We start from the raw sequence: 18790 nt of genomic DNA on the forward strand, positions 1-18790 counted from the left end.
CCCCATAAAATAGTACTGCAACAGTCACGACTGAAACATTTGGTAAAGGGATAACATCCTGGAAAACAAAGATGTCACTACCGAAACTTCATCAAAGCTTTAGGTAGTGACAATTTTAGATAATTTTGAACCTAGATCAAAGATGCTAATCAGCACATGGTTATCTAGCACCTTATTTGCGACACCGGCTCAAGAGTTTCTTCTCTAAATTGCAATCTTTGAGGTGCTGGTGGTGGTCTAACCGGAGTCAAGGCCCTCATGGGCCTCCTCTCAACCACCACCGGCTCGTCATCTTCCTCTTCTTGTTCTTCATCACCTGACTCGCTAGATGAACTATCACTTTCGGCTCCAGTATCTGAATAATATTCCTCATACACTTTACTGCCTGCACCGTTTTGAATTATTCTCTGTAACGGTGCCTTATTTGTCAGGTCTTTCTGTGCTAAAATCACACGCTTTGCTCATTGGGTTAATGAAGTGTCAGCGAGGATAGCTGGTAGCATCCCCTCCGTTAAGCAAACTCCACACTTGACCACAAGTTATACCGTTATAGTTATACAAGTTATTTTCTACTCTTAGCATGCGTAGGTCGGTATGTTCCCTTTCCTAACCTGAATGTATCATAACTCTTACCATGCTTTAATCTGGGGAAGGGGTTCTCTATCTGATTTTTTCCTTCCTCGTGACGTTTTCACACGCTTTAATTCTGGCCACTCGGGATTGGATTCTTCTTCAAAAATTTTTGTTCTAGGTTCAGTCCTTTCCTGCCCTGGAACTGCTCCCTGATTTGATCCGCCTTCTCCAGCCTGCTTTTCCTCATTTACTCTTTCTGTTATCTTATTTAACACTGAGGCATCTGGGTGGCAAACTATCCAAGTTTTTGGCCAGTCTGTACGGTCAGTCTTTCTCAATAACAATGTTACTAGGGCTGCTCCCATATTAACTTCATTAAATCCAAAATTCCCTCTGGATATTATTGGCATAGCCACGGTACAATATTTGTTATCTCTTGCTGACACACATATTTTATCGATCAAATTATCTAATGTTAAAATAGCTGTCAATTCTTCCTGTATATTGCTATTTCTTCCCTTTTCATGCCCTATTGCATGGACTACAGGTTTTCCATTCGGTCCTGCTTTCTTTTGCAGTATTGTATCTCCTGTTCTAATAGGAGTCTTTTTACGATCTACTAATCTGTATGACTCTTCCTGAAATTTTCGTCCTGCTCTTTTTCTAAGAGCTGCAGCCACTCCACCCTCATGATTAAGTGACTTGTTAGCTGCATTGACTAAAACGCAGGCTTCTTCCTAATATTCTAAATGCCTTTCTTTTAGAATAATCAGATTTTTCCCTCTTCCAAAATAAATTCTAAGAGGTTCTTCTTCTTCTATTGGAAACTCCACATTAAAGCTTTCGGGGTTATCAGGAATTGGCGCATTTGGCATCGAAGCATATTCCTATTCCTCTCTGCGAGGTACAAAGCTATGAATCACTGAGCCCCCCTCAGACCCTGTTTCATAATTTCTGACTTTCGCAATAGTGGCCCAATCTCTTTTTGGGATGCTTTATATTTCTCCACCTGCTTCGTCAAAAATTCTAACTCTTGGGAATCCATGCCTGCCTCCCTTGCTGGAGTAAATAAAGATTGGAACCTCTGCTCCTTCCCTTACTCTAAGATTCACTATGGAAGCAATCATCCTGATTTCTCCCCACGGAATCTGATGAGACCCGCATCTACATTGCGGAGGGCTTACCCATTCCAACTTCCCTGCAGTGTCCGTTGGAATGAGATCTACAGTCGCCATTTGTCCCATCATGATTCTGTCTTTACTATTCTCTCAAAACTGGTTTTGTTTTACAACTGCCCACACTTTCTCTTTTAGGGTCTGCGAGCCTAGTTGTGTCTCTCTTAATAAAAAAACTCACCCTCTCTTCGGGGTCGTTGAGTTTTTGTTGTCTCTTTTCTAACAGGTCTTTACAAGCCTGCCTGCTTATACACACAAACAGTTGCTCCGAACTGGTCCTGTGGCTGTGGGCATGTGGGGACTTTCCTACTTCTCGCTTTGTCTATTATCCGTGAATTTCCTTCTTTACCATTCAAGCCCCCACACGTTTAGGGGCCATGTTGTGTTTCCAGTGAATATTCCACCCCGGTACTAAACCACCTAAACAATATTCTCACCATCATAGTAAGTAGGGATGGGTATCGTTAAGGTTTTAACGGTATTACTACTTCTATCGATACCACTTATCGATTCGGTACTTTAACGGTACTCTTATCGGTACTTTTTCTTGTGCTTTTTCATTAAAAAAATGAAACAAATTGAGAACAGAAATAACACTTTATTTTTTAAATGTAAAATAATTATCTATAGCTTAGCAAACACCAATGTTTGAGCAAATATCTATTACACAAACAAAACCAATGATTGTAAAACAAATAAATAAACACAATTTTCTTGTAAATGAATATACAATGATTTAAAGCAGTGGTTCCCAAATTTGTCTGCCGGGCCCCCCTTTTGCAGAATAAAAAAATTCAAGCCCCACCCCCGCATTTACACACAAACATAAACACAACTTCAGAAGGATTTATTTGAAACGTAATAATTAAAATTCAGTGTGTGACAACTTACTGAAAAAAACTAAACAAGAAACTAGTCACTTTTAGAGTAGAAACATTAAAAGTAAAGCATGCAGCTTTACTATGTACTATTTTTTGTACTATAACAGCATTCATTGTTTTTTAAACAGATTTTCTCATATTTTCTTCTCTTTGTTGTAGTTGCGATCTTTTAAGTAGATTCATCATCTACTTTACATTTACCTGGCACTTGTTGTCTTTCAAAAACTTGTCCATGCTTAGAGCAGAACTATGTCTATGCGTCATTCATTCATAATTTTACTCGGCTAATGGCAATTCTCATTTCTGATATCAATTGCACCATCTAGTGGTCTGTTATTTTGCGACAAAAACCGCTACAACTGATAACAGACAGCTGCAGCGGGTACTGCGAGTTGTCTTGAGGTAATAAAATATGATGAAATTCATATTTTGTGTTAAATTATTTACAAATGTGTCAAGTAGCCGTATAATAAGCAAGCTAATTTCACAGTGGGGTCTTGTATCACCCTGAAAATGTTTATTTTTACATAAAAATCTAGGGATGTACCGAAATGAAAATTCTTGGCTGAAACTGCTTTGTAATAATTATTTATTATTTTATTAATTAATATAGTCGTTTTGTTAGACTTTTTAGTTTAACTCAATAATATTACTGAATAAAAAATATACTAAATTAAAAAAAAATGTATTCAGTTCTATGAAACAGAATCAGATATAACATTTTTTTTTTTGACTAATTATCAAAATAATGTATAGTCCTACAAAGCTATTATTATCAGAGCATGTGAGCAGAGCATGCCGTCACCAGAGGGTAGCGTCATTTTACCAGCGTTGTCCAGTACAGCAGTACTACAGCATGTTACAGCACAGTATGCGATGCTATTGCAAACAGGAACAAGTATACATAGAAATTTTCTGTCGGCGCGTTATTTGAACGGTCTTTGTATTTCCGTTGAGCATAAGCGGTACACGAGTGGAGCATTCATATGGGGCGTGCGCAACTCAACGGAACGCACATTCATAAAGCGGAATATTAAGCGGAGCGTCACACATTGAGTGGTGTGAATACTGCCGGACTGCGCGGCAGATATTTTCGGCCGTTTATCTTTTTCGAATTTCTATAAAAATCGGCTGTACACTACCCTTTGTATAGAACCACTGCTTTGGATCGTTTGGCTCTCTCCGCCATCGTCACTCCATAAGCGCGAGCTCTCTCGTGTTGTGTGTGCGCGAGCTCTGTGTACTGCGGACTACATTTCGTGCGTGAGATTGCAAATAACTGCAGTGCAGGCGAATAACGAATATTATCGCAAATTACAAAAGGCTGGTCAGGTAAAATATGCTAGGTAATGCAGGCCCGTAGCCAGCCTAGCGGAAGGGGGGGTTCTTTTTTTCCAAAAAGTGGACCTTTTCAGTTCCCACCCATTTTGTATTTAACTATGAGGTTAAAATACTTCATTTTGTTGACTACTCATTCACCAATTTGTGCTGTATTATCATGTCTGCTAGTATCTTAGTAAGCATGATTTTTGTATTCACCTAAAATATTTACTACAATGTTGTCAAACTGTTTACCAAGATATCGCCTTGTTCAGTAAATATACACAAATACCTAAAGCAATAAGTTAGTTAATTAAATGAACGACATTTTAATGCAATAAATGAACACATTCTTTATACTCATGCATATATAGATGGTGGGTGGATGTGTGTCCCTGTAGGGGGGGTCTGGGGGCATGCCCCCCCAGGAGAAAATTTTATACATTTTAAAGTGAAATTCATTCATTTGGTGTACTTTAAGAACTCAAAATTAAGAGATCCAACCCATGTTCATTGTGCAAATTGAACAAACAAAAAGGTTGATGACAGTCCGAAAAATCGGTTCTAGCTCCTGCCCCTGGTCAGAATATACTGTGTTCTTCCTTGACCCCGCTACACCCTTCCACTGAGTTTTCTGAGCCTCCATTCTGGGCCCCTTTCAACCTCTGAGCCCTATGCAGTCTTTTCTCCTTTTCAAAATACAAATATCAAAAAAGGAATTTTATGCAGCGTTTTTTTAAAATCAAATTTAAGGCTTTTTGTTACTTTTTTTAAAGACCTGCAGAAATAGAATTATTAATATGGAATAAGCAAGATGTCTGATATCCTGATTTACAGCTCAGATGATGTTCATTATCAAAAACAGTAACATCTGTAAAAATTGTAACAAGCTTATTTTTATATGATGAAATCATTAAAAATAATTATTCACCTCAACACCATGATATAAAAATGAACTACATGGCTTCTAGGTATTTGTATGAAGAACAGTGGTCTTAGTATAAATGCACAAACGCTATTAATCACAAAATACTGTAATTATATTCCATTACTCCTTTAATAGATTTAATACATGTATACATAATAATATAACACAGATCGATATGTCCAACAATTCTGCCGCAATACCAGTGCAGTCAGTGTTACAGTAAAAATAATCCATATTAAATGATTCTGACTATCGTTGCGCACAGTGTTTCTCCTGTTTGTCAGCGCTGTTTCATCTGGTTAAATCGCCATGTCATTGTGTTCTTCACCGAATTCAAGCGCTTCACTCTGGATCTCACAGCGCTGTTTAGTGCTCGCGAGTAAACGCTTCTGCTCTAGTAAACTGGCGCTCCGCTGCTGTTTGAACTGTGATCTGTAGCGGATAACGCGCGATTCAAACGACTATCCATAACGCGATTTTTGTCTTTCCAAATTTAAGACCTCTTGAAATTATAATTTAGACTTTTCTTATACTAATTAAAGTATTTAGTACTTTTTATGGCTTTAAAAATTCGTTATTTAAAAGAACACTTGTTGATTTAAAAAGAAAAACGTACATAAATTGTTGACCTTGGGCTGGATGGGGTGGGTCGTTCGAACCACCCGAACCCCCCCTGGCTACGGGCCTGTAATGTTTATTTAGCAATAATAAATAGGAAATTTATTTTTAAAATTTCTCTAGTACCGACAGCAGAACCGTTAACGTCAGAGCTTATCGATACTTCGGTCTTTTATAATTAGGCACCGGGACCGATTAAGTACCGGGTTTCGGTACCCATCCCTAGTCCTGACTGGATCTGCCTGCTCCAGGTTCAGATAATAGGTTATAATTAATAAATCACTCTGAGTCATGTTTTAAGAGAGGTTTAAGCGAATCACCATTTGAAATGGTTTCGATTTAATATAACAATAACTCATAAGCAATAAATTCAAAATAACAGCGAGAAAGTCTTCACCCGAGGTGTGGCAAGGAAGAAGATCAAGCACTGGCATTTTATGACAACTCCTAAATACACTGCTCAAAAAAATAAAGGGAACACTTAAACAACACAATGTAACTCCAAGTCAATCACACTTCTGTGAAATCAAACTGCCCACTTAGGAAGCAACACTGATTGACAATCAATTTCACATGCTGTTGTGCAAATGGAATAGACAACAGGTGAAAATTATAGGCAATTAGCAAGACACCCCCAATAAAGGAGTGGTTCTGCAGGTGGTGACCACAGACCACTTCTCAGTTCCTATGCTTTCTGGCTGATGTTTTGGTCACTTTTGAATGCTGGCGGTGCTTTCACTCTAGTGGTAGCATGAGACGGAGTCTACAACCCACACAAGTGGCTCAGGTAGTGCAGCTCATCCAGGATGGCACATCAATGCGAGCTGTGGCAAGAACGTTTGCTGTGTCTGTCAGCGTAGTGTCCAGAGCATGGAGGTGCTACCAGGAGATAGGCCAGTACATCAGGAGACATGGAGGAGGCCATAGGAGGGCAACAACCCAGCAGCAGGACCGCTACCTCTGCCTTTGTGCAAGGAGGAACAGGAGGAGCACTGCCAGAGCCCTGCAAAATGACCTCCAGCAGGCCGCAAATGTGCATGTGTCTGCTCAAACGGTCAGAAACAGACTCCATGAGGGTGGTATGAGGGCCCGACATCCACAGGTTGGGGTTGTGCTTACAGCCCAACACCGTGCAGGATGTTTGGCATTTGCCAGAGAACACCAAGATTGGCAAATTCTCCACTGGCGCCCTGTGCCAGTGCAGCCAGCAACATCCTCGAGCATGACCGGTTTGGCAGTGGGTCAGTAATGGTGTGGGGTGGCATTTCTTTGGAGGGCCGCACAGCCCTCCATGTGCTCCAATTCCAATTTGGAAATTTAACAGAAATTTATGGGAATTTATGGGAATTTATGGGAATTAATGGGAATTAATGGGAAATTTGGGGAAATTTGGGGAAATTTAGAGAAGCTGTATCATAAACAAATATAAATTTCAACATTTTGTTTGATTATAAGCTGACATGCATGCAAACTAATACAAATTTTAAAAATGACATTTTTTGATTTTTTTGGAATCTGTGATGCTTTTTTCCTGGATTTAACTTAAAAAGAACATAATTTATTCAAAACTGAAATCTTTTCTAACAATATAAGTCTTTACTATTACTTTTTATTAACTGAACACATCCTTGTTTAATAAAAGTATTGAAAAAAAAACACACTGACCCCAAACTTTTGAACAGTACTGTACTGTTAAAAAAGGATTTATATTTTAAATAAATGCTGTTCTTTTTCATTAAAGAATCCTGTAAGAAAAGGGAATTTAAAAAAAATATTAAGCAGCACAGTTGTTTCCAAAATTGATAAATCAGCATTTCAGAATGATTTCTGAAGGATTACATCAATGTTACAGTGAAGACTGTAGTAAATTCAGCTTTTTTCATAGCAATACATTATATTTTAAAGTATATTAAAACAGAAAACCAATATTTTAAATTGTAATACTTCACAATATTACTGTTTTGTTCTGTATTTTTGCTGAAAAATAAATGAAGGCTTGATGTACATAAGAAATCATAAGAGATGTTCAGAAAACATTAAAAATAGGAATGTGTCCAAACTTTTGACCAGTTCTGTACTTCTGTATGAAACTGGCTAGCAGAATGTATAAGGAATAGCACTGCAACTTAAGCTAGCTAGCACATGATACTTCCTAAATAGTAAATGAAATAATGCTAACTAGCTTAGATTGTTCATATCTGATTAACTGGCCAGCTACTGTATAAACACTGGGACATGAGATATACTGTATAAACATTTTGGTTTTTGCTAGTTAAACTTACCTAAACTTACTTACTTTACATGAGTAATATCAAAATTTAAATGTAGCCCTTGGGCTCAAATGCAGCAACTGTGCCTTCAGAGAAAATGGGGGGGAATTCCCCCCTTAGGTGACTACTAGGGGGACTGTGTGGGGGAGGGTCGTTTTTAGACTGTTTTTTAAATTATTATTATCTCACCTAAATGTTTGCTCAGCCAGTGTATTTGTTTTAACAATGGCATAATTTAGTTGCACAGTAGCTTACACACAGCACAAGGAAGTTTTGTAATATTTATGTAATTTACATGAACACTAACCATAATATATTTTGATAGTTTGATCTGTGCATGTTATAGAGGAATGTACAGTGGATGTAGGGTGTGTGGCCTTAACAGCCCTGCAGTAAGTAGTGTGCATGTGACTGAGCAGTGTGTAGGTCAGAAATTAAACTAAAATTGCATTAAACCTGGTTGTTTTATCCAAGATTATGCTACAAGTTTTTCTTCTCATCTACATTTACATTCCCAGTTCCTGCAATTTTGCAAATTCCCAATAATTCCCATTAATTCCCATATATTCCCATTAATTCCCGTTAATTCCCATATATTCCCGTTAATTCCCATGGAAAGTTTCCAGTCTTGAAAATTCACGGAATTTTGCAACCCTAGCTAGTCACCACTGAATGAATTACTAGCAATTACAGATAGATGCTAGTAAGATAATAGTTAGTTTAGAGTGTCAACAACGCGTCTCTGTTCCACTCAGAAACGCTCTGTTGTTTTTGAACACAACTTTTTGAATTTTCATATTATTTTAGTAAGTCGTTTTTTGTTAGTTTACAAAAACCATTAGAACGATAGATGCGGAAGTGTTTCTGTCGGTTTACACTGAAACGAGGGCAGGCTTTCAGCTTTTGTGACGACAGCAGGCGTATATATAACAAGGACTTGGAGCGTGTGTGTGTAATTCTGTATTTGTTTTGTTTGAGGCAGACTCCTGGAGTTCATCTGCAGTTCTCCCTGAATATGGCGCTTGTTTGGTACAATGTACTCATGCTTGTGTTTGCGCACTTTGTGGGTGAGTAACTTTGAAATTTAGCATGACAGAACTAACGTTAGATCGCTTCATAATCAACAAACGCTCGATGTGACACATCGCGTCTAAATTTGACGTGTCACGTCTGTGTTTGATGCGCTACACCGCTATTCCAGTCTTTTTTTACTAAAAATATTTTATTTACACATTATATGTTTGAACTGATGACTGTTCATTTCACTGGTTCTGTTTATAAATAACTTTAACCAGCCTAAGGTCTAGTTTTATGGTCACTTGTCTATGGGGTTAGAATCGTTGCATAATTCCAAATAAATACATTATGATCCACAAATAAATGTAAAGCGATTGACAAAAACAAAGCATATTCACAAAATAAATAGAATGAGATCCACAAATAAATCTTAGAGTTCCACAAACATGAATTATATTCACAAGTAAAAAAATTAGAATTGCAAATAAAAAACATACTCACAAATATTTTTTTTATTTTACAAATACAACTTTGCCCGGCATTTATATGTGAATCGCGTACTGTGCATTTGTAGATCGCTGTGCGTATTTGTGGATTGCTTTCTGTGCATTTGTGGATCGCAGCGCATATTTGTGGATTGCTCTCTGTGCATTTGTAAATCGCTGCGCGTATTTGTGGATTTTGAAACATTTCAAGCGTCAAGACGCACACTGATCCACAAATGCATGGACTCCACCCACCTTCTACTTAAGCCAATCAGATACCGGCCACGTGGGGCTGACCAATCGTTGCATGTTCTCGCTCCAACCAATCATGTTTTGCCTTACAATCAGTGCGGGACCAGCCGTAATCCAGGACAATTAACCAGTCTCTTCAAAATGGACGACTAGGACAGTGGTGCTCATAACAGCATTATTGTAATAATATCTAAAATAAAACAAGTAATGTTATGTGTAATGTAATCAGTGTTTCATGTATCACTGAGTCGATGCGTGTTTTGACCGTGAGTGTGTTTAGCAAACTGGTATTCTACGGTGACCGGGAGGGGAGGTCTTCGGTTCACTTAGTTTTGTCGTGGCCACGACATATAAACTCGTGAGAACGTGATAATATAACACAGCCACGAGATATTAATTTGTGGGAACGTGATATTACATCGTGGCCACGAGAACGTTTGTCGAGGTAACGACATACTTATGCCACGACTTATGTTGAGGGAACGACATATTTTTCTTGTGGCCACGAGTTTATTGCATAAACAAACCTGCGTGACCATAGCAACCGGGGATTATCAGAGATGGATTCATTATTATTTTATTTTGAATTAATAAATTATTATATTAATTATTATAGATTATTTCATAATTTATTTTATTGTTTTATAATATAAATTATTATATTGCACGCAATGTAAACAGCATTCATATTAAGTTTATAATGAATAAACGTTACCTAAAGTAGTCTAAATAACAGGCATACAAGAAAACATTTTTACCCATCCCTCAATCGTCTTCAAAATATTTGTATATTATTATTAGGCCATTATTATCACCATCATCTTCATCAACATCATTATTATTAGCCTATTATTATATTTTTATATTTTCCCTTCATTTCGATCTTACATAACGTTCTTATTAATAATAATAATAATAATAATAATAATAAGAAGAAGAAGAATATACAAATATTAAATTAAATGTTTCATGTTAGTAAAAATGTTTTACACAACTCTGATAATCCCAGGTTGCTATGGTCACGAAGGTTTGTTTATGCACGAGAAAAATATGCCGTTCCCTCATCATAATAAGACGTGGCCACGAGAAATGGATGTCCTTCCCTCAACATAGCATCTCGAGGCCACGACATCGTTACCTCGACATAATATGACGTTCCCACAAATTAATATCTCGTGGCTGTGTTATATTATCACGTTCTCACGAGTTTATATGTCATGGCCAAGACAAAACTAAGTGAACCGAAGACCTCCCCTCCCGGTCACCGTAGAATACCAGTTTGCTGAACACACTCACGGTCAAAACACGCATCGACACTGATTACATTACACATAACATTACTTGTTTTATTTTAGATATTATTACAATAATGCTGTGATGAGCACCACTGTCCTAGTAGTCCATTTTGAAGAGGTTTATTTGTTCTAAATTACGGCTGGTCCTGCACTGATTGTAAGGCAAAACGTGATTGGTTGGAGCGAGAACATTCAACGATTGGTCAGCCCCACGTGGCCGGTATCTGATTGGCTTAAGTAGAAGGTGGGTGGAGTCCATGCATTTGTGGATCAGTGTGCGTCTTGACGCTTGAAATGTTTCAAAATCCACAAATACGCGCAGCGATTTACAAATGCACAGAGAGCAATCCACAAATATGCGCTGCGATCCACAAATGCACAGAAAGCAATCCACAAATACGCACAGCGATCTACAAATGCACAGTACGCGATTCACATATAAATGCCGGGCAAAGTTGTATTTGTCAAATAAAAAAAATATTTGTGAGTATGTTTTTTATTTGCAATTCTAATTTTTTTACTTGTGAATATAATTCATGTTTGTGGAACTCTAAGATTTATTTGTGGATCTCATTCTATTTATTTTGTGAATATGCTTTGTTTTTGTCAATCGCTTTACATTTATTTGTGGATCATAATGTATTTATTTGGAATTATGCAACGATTCTAACCCCATACTTGTCAAGCTAAAACCAGTAAAATAGTATTAATTGACAGGTTGGGTCTAATTCAAGTGATCCTTTATTTATAATGATGTATAAGCAGTTTTAGCAATATTCAGTGGTGCTGGAAGGTACAAAAATACATGCTGTGGTGTGGACTGATATAGGTATAAATATTAAGTTCATACAAGTTATAAATCTAGTGGGTGGAGATGTTTCCTTGCGCATACCTTAGAGACGTTTAAAATAGATTTTTCTGCCTTATTGCATAATATCTTCAAGTTACAGGTAGCTACTGCACAGTTTACATTCAATACTTTGTCTTCATCAGTAGCATCATTGGTACTTATTTTGATTTCACAACAAGCTTATGTTATTTTCAGTATGAAAGCCAATGTGTGTAATAATTAAGGAAACTGTTGAACTAAATGATATACCTGCATTTTTGTTTACTGTTATTTCTGTTGTTGAGCTGTGCTTTGAAAATCTTTTTCAGTGCCTCAAAGATATATGTCCACACAATGTGGTGAACCAGAAAAATATCCCGACAAGTTTCTGAACAAAAAATATCTCCATAAATCAGTGTTCAATAATGGAAGCACAGTGACATATACATGTGCCCTGGGTTACATGCCGTCAGAAGGAAGTAAAATATCACGGTGTGTGAGAGGACAGTGGACACCCTTGAACATGAAATGCCAAAGTAAGATGCATTTGTTTATCTAAGTCTCTAAAACATCTCTTTTATTTATTAATTGTGCTTCATTTTTTCATATTTTTTCATTTATCCTCATAGAGAAAAAGTGCAACGCACTGGGTGACATTGAGAACGGCCACTATATTCGAAATGGACAGTCATTTGGAGATGAAGCAATTGCTGTGTGTAAAGAAGGGTACCAAAACCTTATTTTCATTCTTTTTTTAATGTCTGGAGTCCAGAAATCAGTGAAAACATGGTTATGTGATGATGAATGGGGCAGAATAAGTTTAGAGAGTGGCTTAATTGTTTATTTTGTTTTGACTTGGTTCAGCATTATTATTGATTGATTCAAGGACAAATAAAATGTATATTTTCAAATGAAAGTTTAATGCCATGGTCTGTTATTAAAGCAGGCCAATAATGTTTCCTTATGTCTTTTTTTGCTCTTGTTTTCACATGCAGGTATGTTTTGAGAGGAGAACGTGTCCGTATGTGTACGGAAAAAGGTTGGAATGGGACGGACCCCATCTGTGAGGGTGAGTTTAATCTCTATAAATGTTCAAAAATCATCACAAAAATACCTTAATTTACTTTTAACACTCCCAAGTTTGTAGCAGTCACAACCACATGCAATTTTATCATCAAAACCCAATGCTGGCTTAATGTCAGCCTCCAACATTGGACAGACGTGGCGTTTTGGTCAGAATAAAATATGTCTGATTCCAAAACTCAACATTGGGTGTATATAAAGTTGCACCATTGGATGGATGTTGAGTTTTGGATGGGAAAAAATGGGTTGTTGTCAAAACTCAGTGTTGGCTTAATGTTGAATTTTAACATTGGACAGCCATCATGTTTTGGTTGGAAATGAAAACCAAGTTGATGTCAAAACCCAGTGCAGGCTTAATGTCAACCTCCAGCATTGGACAGACATTGCATTTTGTTTAGAAGAAAATATGGTTGATGTCAAAACTTAACGTTGGGATTTATATGAGCTTCCACCATTGGACAGATGTTGACTTTTGATTCAAAATGAAAATCGGGGTAATGTCAAAACCCAGCGTTAGATTTAAATCAACTTCCATCACTGGACAGACATTGAGTTTTGATTACAGATTTTAAAAAATGTCTTGATCTCAGAACTCAACATTGGATATAGATAAACATCCACCATTGGGCAGGCATCACGTTTTGGTTGGAAATGAAAACAAAGTTGATGTCAAAACCCAATGCTGGCTTAATGTCAACCTCCAACACTGGACAGACATTGCATTTTGTTTAGAAGAAAATATGGTTGACATTAAAACTCAACGTTGGATTTATATGAACTTCCACCACTGGACAGATGTTGAAATCGGGTTAATGTCAAAACCCAGCGTTAGATTTAAATCATCTTCCATCATTGGACAGACATTGAGTTTTGATTAGAGATTTAAAAAAAGTGTTGATGTCAGCACTCAACATTGATAATTGGGTCGATGCCAAAACCCAATGTCGGTTTAATGTCAGCCTCCAACACTGGACAAACACCGCATTGTGGTTAGAAAAAAATATGGTTGACGTCAACACTGAACGCTGAATTTATATGAACTTCCACCACTGGACAGTTGTTGACTTTTAATTCAAAATAAAAATTGCGTTGATGTCAAAACTTAACATTGGATCATACATAAACTTCCACCATTGGACAGACATTGAGTTTTGGTTGGAAAAGGAAATTAGGTTGACATCAAAACCCAACGTTGCCTTAATAGCAGCCTCCAACACTGGACAGACATTGCATTTTGGTTTGCAAAAAAATATGGTTGAAACTCAACATTGAATTTATATGAACTTCCACCATTGGACAGACGATTTTTGGTTGGAATTAAAAAATGAGTTGACGTCAAAATCCAACATTGGCTTAATGGCAACTTCCAACTTGTGCAATTTGGTTAAAAAAAACAGAGTCAAAATTCAGTGTTGGATTTACTTAAAATTCCACCATTGGACAAACATTGTGTTTTGGTTTGAAATGAAAATTGGGTTGACGTCAAAGCTCAATGTTGGCTTAATGTCAATTTTTAAAATTGGAAAGACGTAATGTTTTGGTTAGGGAAAAAATATGGTTGACATCAAAACTCAACGTTGGATTTACTCAAACTTCCCTTTGACAGATTTCGAGTTTTGGCTAGAAATAAAAAAAATTACATCAAGAAACTCAACATTGCATATACATAAACTTCCACCACTGGACAGATGTTGAGTTTTGGTTGGAAATAAAAATTGGGCTGACATCAAAACTCAATGTTGGCTTAATATCAAATTTTAACATTGGACAGATGTAATGTTTTGGTTAGGAACAAAAATATGGTTGACATCAAAACTCAACGATGGATTTACATAAACTTCTCTTTGACAGATTTTGGCTAGAAATCATTCTTAAAAAACATTTGGTTTTTAAAAATGACATAACTATTTTATGGGATAACGCCCTAGAAAACAAAGATGTCACTGCCAAAAAATGTTTTTTAGGGCGTTATCCCATAAAATAGTACCGAAACAGTCACGACCGAAACGTTTGGTGAAGTTTCGGTAGTGACATCTTTGCTTTTGGCATTATCCCATAAAATAGTCACTACTAAAACAATCACGACCGAAACATTTGGTGAAGTTTCGGTAGTGACATCTTTGTTTTCTAGGGTGTTACGCCATAAAATAGTACTGCAACAGTCACGACCAAAACGTTTGGTGAAGGGATAACACCCTAGAAAACAAAGTTGTCACTACCGAAACTTCACCAAAGGTTTAGGTAGGTACTGTTTTGGTACTTACAATTTTAGATATTAATGAATTAATTACTAGCAATTAAAGATAGATGCTAGTAAGATAATAGTTAGTTTAGAGTGTCAACAACGCATCTCTGTTCCACTCAGAAACGCTCCGTTGTTTTTGAACACGATTCCTTGAATTTTCATATTATTTGAGTAAGTCCTTTTTTGTTAGTTTACAAGAACCATAAGAACGATAGATGTAGAAGTGTTTCTGTCAGTTTACACTGAAACGAGGGCAGGCTTTGAGCTTTTGTGATGACAGCAGGCGTATATATAACAAGGACTTAGAGCGTGTGTGTGTAATTCTGTATTTGTTTTGTTTGAGCCAGCCTCCTGGAGTTCATCTGCAGTTCTCTTTTAAACATTCCTTCGGTATCTCACTATGGGAATCGCCTCGGGCGTGACCAATCCTGGAAGCACCAATTGCACCACGTCTGTCGGTTGACAGACCAATCACGACAGTGATGCGGGAGTCCCGCCTCCCCCCTATATATGTCACTGCATGACGATCCCCACCTCATTCTCGTTCTCTTCCCCATGAAGATTTCTTGGAAGCTTTATTTCTTCTGTACCCCTTTCTGGATTAGCTGCTCAACTGTTCTTGGACGAGCCGTCAAGGTACGTCGCCGAACGAAGCTTTTTCTGAAAGCAGTGGTCTTCTTCTCTTTCACTGTCAAAGTGAAAATTATTGCTAAGGGACTAACAAGCGAATTAACGTGTTATGACGAATTCTCTTGTCTGTCTTTTTAAGCGACACGTTGTGGTGAGCTTAGCGGCTATGGCAAGTGCTAGTTCTGCAAGCGAGGGTGCGAGGGGCAAAGATGCCCCGCGCCCTTGTGCTTGTGGGGCTATGATATCGGCCAAGGATACTCATCCCCTGTGCATTGTATGCCTGGGGGTGAGACACGCTCAGGCAGCACTCGCGAACCCCGAGTGCTGTCCGCATTGTTGTTCCCCCTTCCCATCAAGGGTTCTGGAGAGAAGAGTGCGGGTGGCAGCCACTAATAAGGGTGACCCCTCCCTTTCCCCTCCGACCACTGTGGAGACGAAACAGCCCCCTGTATCATGCAGCTGGGGCGATTTTATGGATGAAGTTTCCCCTGAGCTTCCTCCTGTTTTCCCAATCCTGGCAGAGGAAAGGGAGGAGGAGGACGACGATGACGAAGCGATCGCTCGTCTGTTGGAGGAGGACGGGGAGGAAGATGATGACGGTTCCCCGGCCTCAGCTCAGGTGGAGCTCGACCTGCTCGAAATGTGCAGGAGGGCGGTGGCAAAACTTTCCATCAATTGGCCGTCGCAGCAGGCGGGCCAGGGTATGAAGAGAGACCTGTATGACGGCAAGCGACTGCCGTCACGTGCTCCGGCTGTTAAACAGGTCATTCCCGCTGTCCCTGCGTGCGTTTCGGAAATGAAGCGTTTTTGGGACAAACCTTTTTCACACAGGGTCCCTGTGAAAGGGTTTTTCCAGATTGGATGTGCACAACATGGAGGAGCTAGGGATGTCAAATCCCCCTCCTGTTGAGCTGTCAATTGATTTCTTGGATGCCCCGGTGGAGCCCAAAGCCCTTTTTGGAGCATCAGTCACTGCTATGCGCCAGCGGTGTGATCTGAGGAAGCAGGAAGGGGAGGCTTTCCAAGCTTGCCTCCCCCGAAAGCCCATTCCTAAGGGTCCTCCATCGACACGCCCTGGTTTTGATGCCCCTCTGAGGAGTGGTCAGTCAGCTTTCAGGAGCCCCAGGCCTCCTCAGTCTCAGCAGTCTGACGCACAGTCTAAGCCAGCACAGCCAAAGGGGAAACCTTCCTTGCAGCAGCAGCTAAACATAGACCGGCAAACCCTCAGGGAGGGAAGAAACACCGGGCAACCTAACCGGTCCTCGTGTTCCGGACAAAGGGACGAGCAACAGCACTCTTGGAGTATCTGTTGTTATTCTCCCTCAAAAAGAGCAGTTAATTTCTCCCCCTCCTGCCAAGAGAAGGCGCTGGACTCGGGAATTGTTCATAGAAATGTCAAAAAGTTCCAGTTCCCTCAGTGCCCCACAAAGAAGTTCTCCCCCCCTCCACCCACGATGTTGTCGGGAAAGGTGGAAGGCGGTTCGCAAGAGAATATTGGTGGTGTGAAAATAAAGAAATTTCCTTGTGCATCCAGGCAGTGGGCCGAGGGCACAGTGAGGTCTGAAAATAAAAACACACATAAAACCAAAATTACTCAATTCAGAGCTGCAATCCCCAGCTCCCCCGCTAGATGGCGTGGCTGCGCCATTAGTGGGCAAGCGCTGCAGCGGTCCGCTCGCTGTTTAAGCGGAGAGCTGGCGCGCATGCGCAGTACATCCCTGGGTTCTGTCTACGATAGTGCGGGGTTATCGGTTGCAGTTTGCTGTAAAACCTCCCGTGTTCAACAGTGTGCTGATGTCAGCCGCAGAGGAGAAATCTGCTCAGGTTTTAGAGGAAGAAATAGCCTCTTTATTAAGAAAAAGGGCAATTCGAGTTGTGCCGCCGGAGGACAGTCATCAGGGCTTTTACTCCCGGTACTTTGTCATTCCCAAGAGAGGGGGAGGTCTCCGCCCCATTCTGGATTTGCGGATGCACAACAAACACCTCAGAAAATACAAGTTGAAAATGCCTACATTCAAAACGCTGTCACATTTTATTCGCGAGAAAGACTGGTTCACTTCGGTCGATCTGGAAGATGCATATTTCCATATAGGCATCTACCCAGCACACAGGAAATTCCTCTGGTTTGCCTATCAGGGCACAGCCTACGAATTTATGACTGTTCCATTCGGGCTCTCACTGGCCCCACGGACGTTTTGCAGATGTATAGAAGCGACTCTATCACCACTGAGAACAGCAGGTCTCAGAGTGTCAGCTTATTTGGACGATCTCCTTCTTTGCTCTCCGTCACGGCAGCAAGCGGAGACAGACACGAAGATGCTCGTGTCTCATTTGGAGAGCTTAGGTTTCAAGATAAATGAGACAAAAAGCTGCCTGGTGCCCACACAGGAAATAGTTTATCTAGGCCTCAGACTGAACTCGGATCAGTATCAAGCGTTTCTGTCAGAGGAGTGCATCAGGTCAATTCGCAGCTGTCTATCCCTTTTTCAAAAAGGGAGGAAAGTCCCATTCAGACTGTGTCTGCGCCTTCTGGGGCTAATGGCCTCAACAGTCTCGGTTATTCCTTTGGGACTGTTGCGAATGAGAGAGTTTCAGAATTGGACAGCGGCACTACACTTATGTCCAAAAAGTCACCTCTACCGCAAAGTGATGGTGTCGGCACTTTGCATGCGCGCTCTCCGTTACTGGAAAAACCGCTCGTTCCTCCAATCCGGGACTCTGCTGGGAGCAGTTTCCAGGAGGAAGGTGGTAACGACGGACGCGTCGCCCTCAGGTTGGGGGGCAGTGTGCGAGCGCAGAATAGCGAAAGGGAAATGGCCCATCTCGCTGAGAAGTGCGCACAAAAATTACCTGGAACTATTCACAGTGTTTCTAGCTTTGAAACATTTTTTGCAGTTTCTGTGGAAACACCACGTTCTGATCAGTTCAGACAACACGACCACGGTGGCATATATAAATCACCAAGGGGGCACACACTCTCCTCAGCTTCACAGTCTGGCACAGAAACTGATTGTGTGGGGAAGAAAACATTTTCATTCATTACGGGCAACGCACGTCCTGGGAATAATGAGTGCGGGGGCAGATCTCCTGTCCAGGGGGAATCCTCGGTATGGCGAATGGACACTCCACCCTCAGGTAGTGGACCAGTTGTGGAAGAGATTCAGTCGCGCGGCCGTAGATCTCTTCGCA

General features: G+C 39.8%; 1 protein-coding gene across 2 annotated transcripts in view; it reads left to right on the plus strand.

Moving 5' to 3' along the window:
• The window catches only part of si:ch73-217n20.1 (C4b-binding protein alpha chain), a 93991-nt gene that overhangs the window by 62246 nt on the left and 12955 nt on the right, over nt 1–18790 (plus strand). The window contains exons 1-4 of one of the 2 annotated variants that reach the window (XM_051095717.1): nt 8698–8832; nt 11973–12179; nt 12273–12369; nt 12639–12712. In XM_051095717.1, coding sequence (XP_050951674.1) covers nt 8781–8832; nt 11973–12179; nt 12273–12369; nt 12639–12712 — 430 coding nt within the window. In that variant the 5' untranslated portion in view covers nt 8698–8780. Of the gene's footprint in view, nt 1–8697; nt 8833–11972; nt 12180–12272; nt 12370–12638; nt 12713–18790 lie in introns of those variants that run through there. The other variant, XM_051095718.1, reaches the window with a different exon arrangement.

The sequence above is a fragment of the Labeo rohita genome, chromosome 23, assembly GCF_022985175.1.
Source record: "Labeo rohita strain BAU-BD-2019 chromosome 23, IGBB_LRoh.1.0, whole genome shotgun sequence".
NCBI lineage: Eukaryota > Metazoa > Chordata > Actinopteri > Cypriniformes > Cyprinidae > Labeo > Labeo rohita.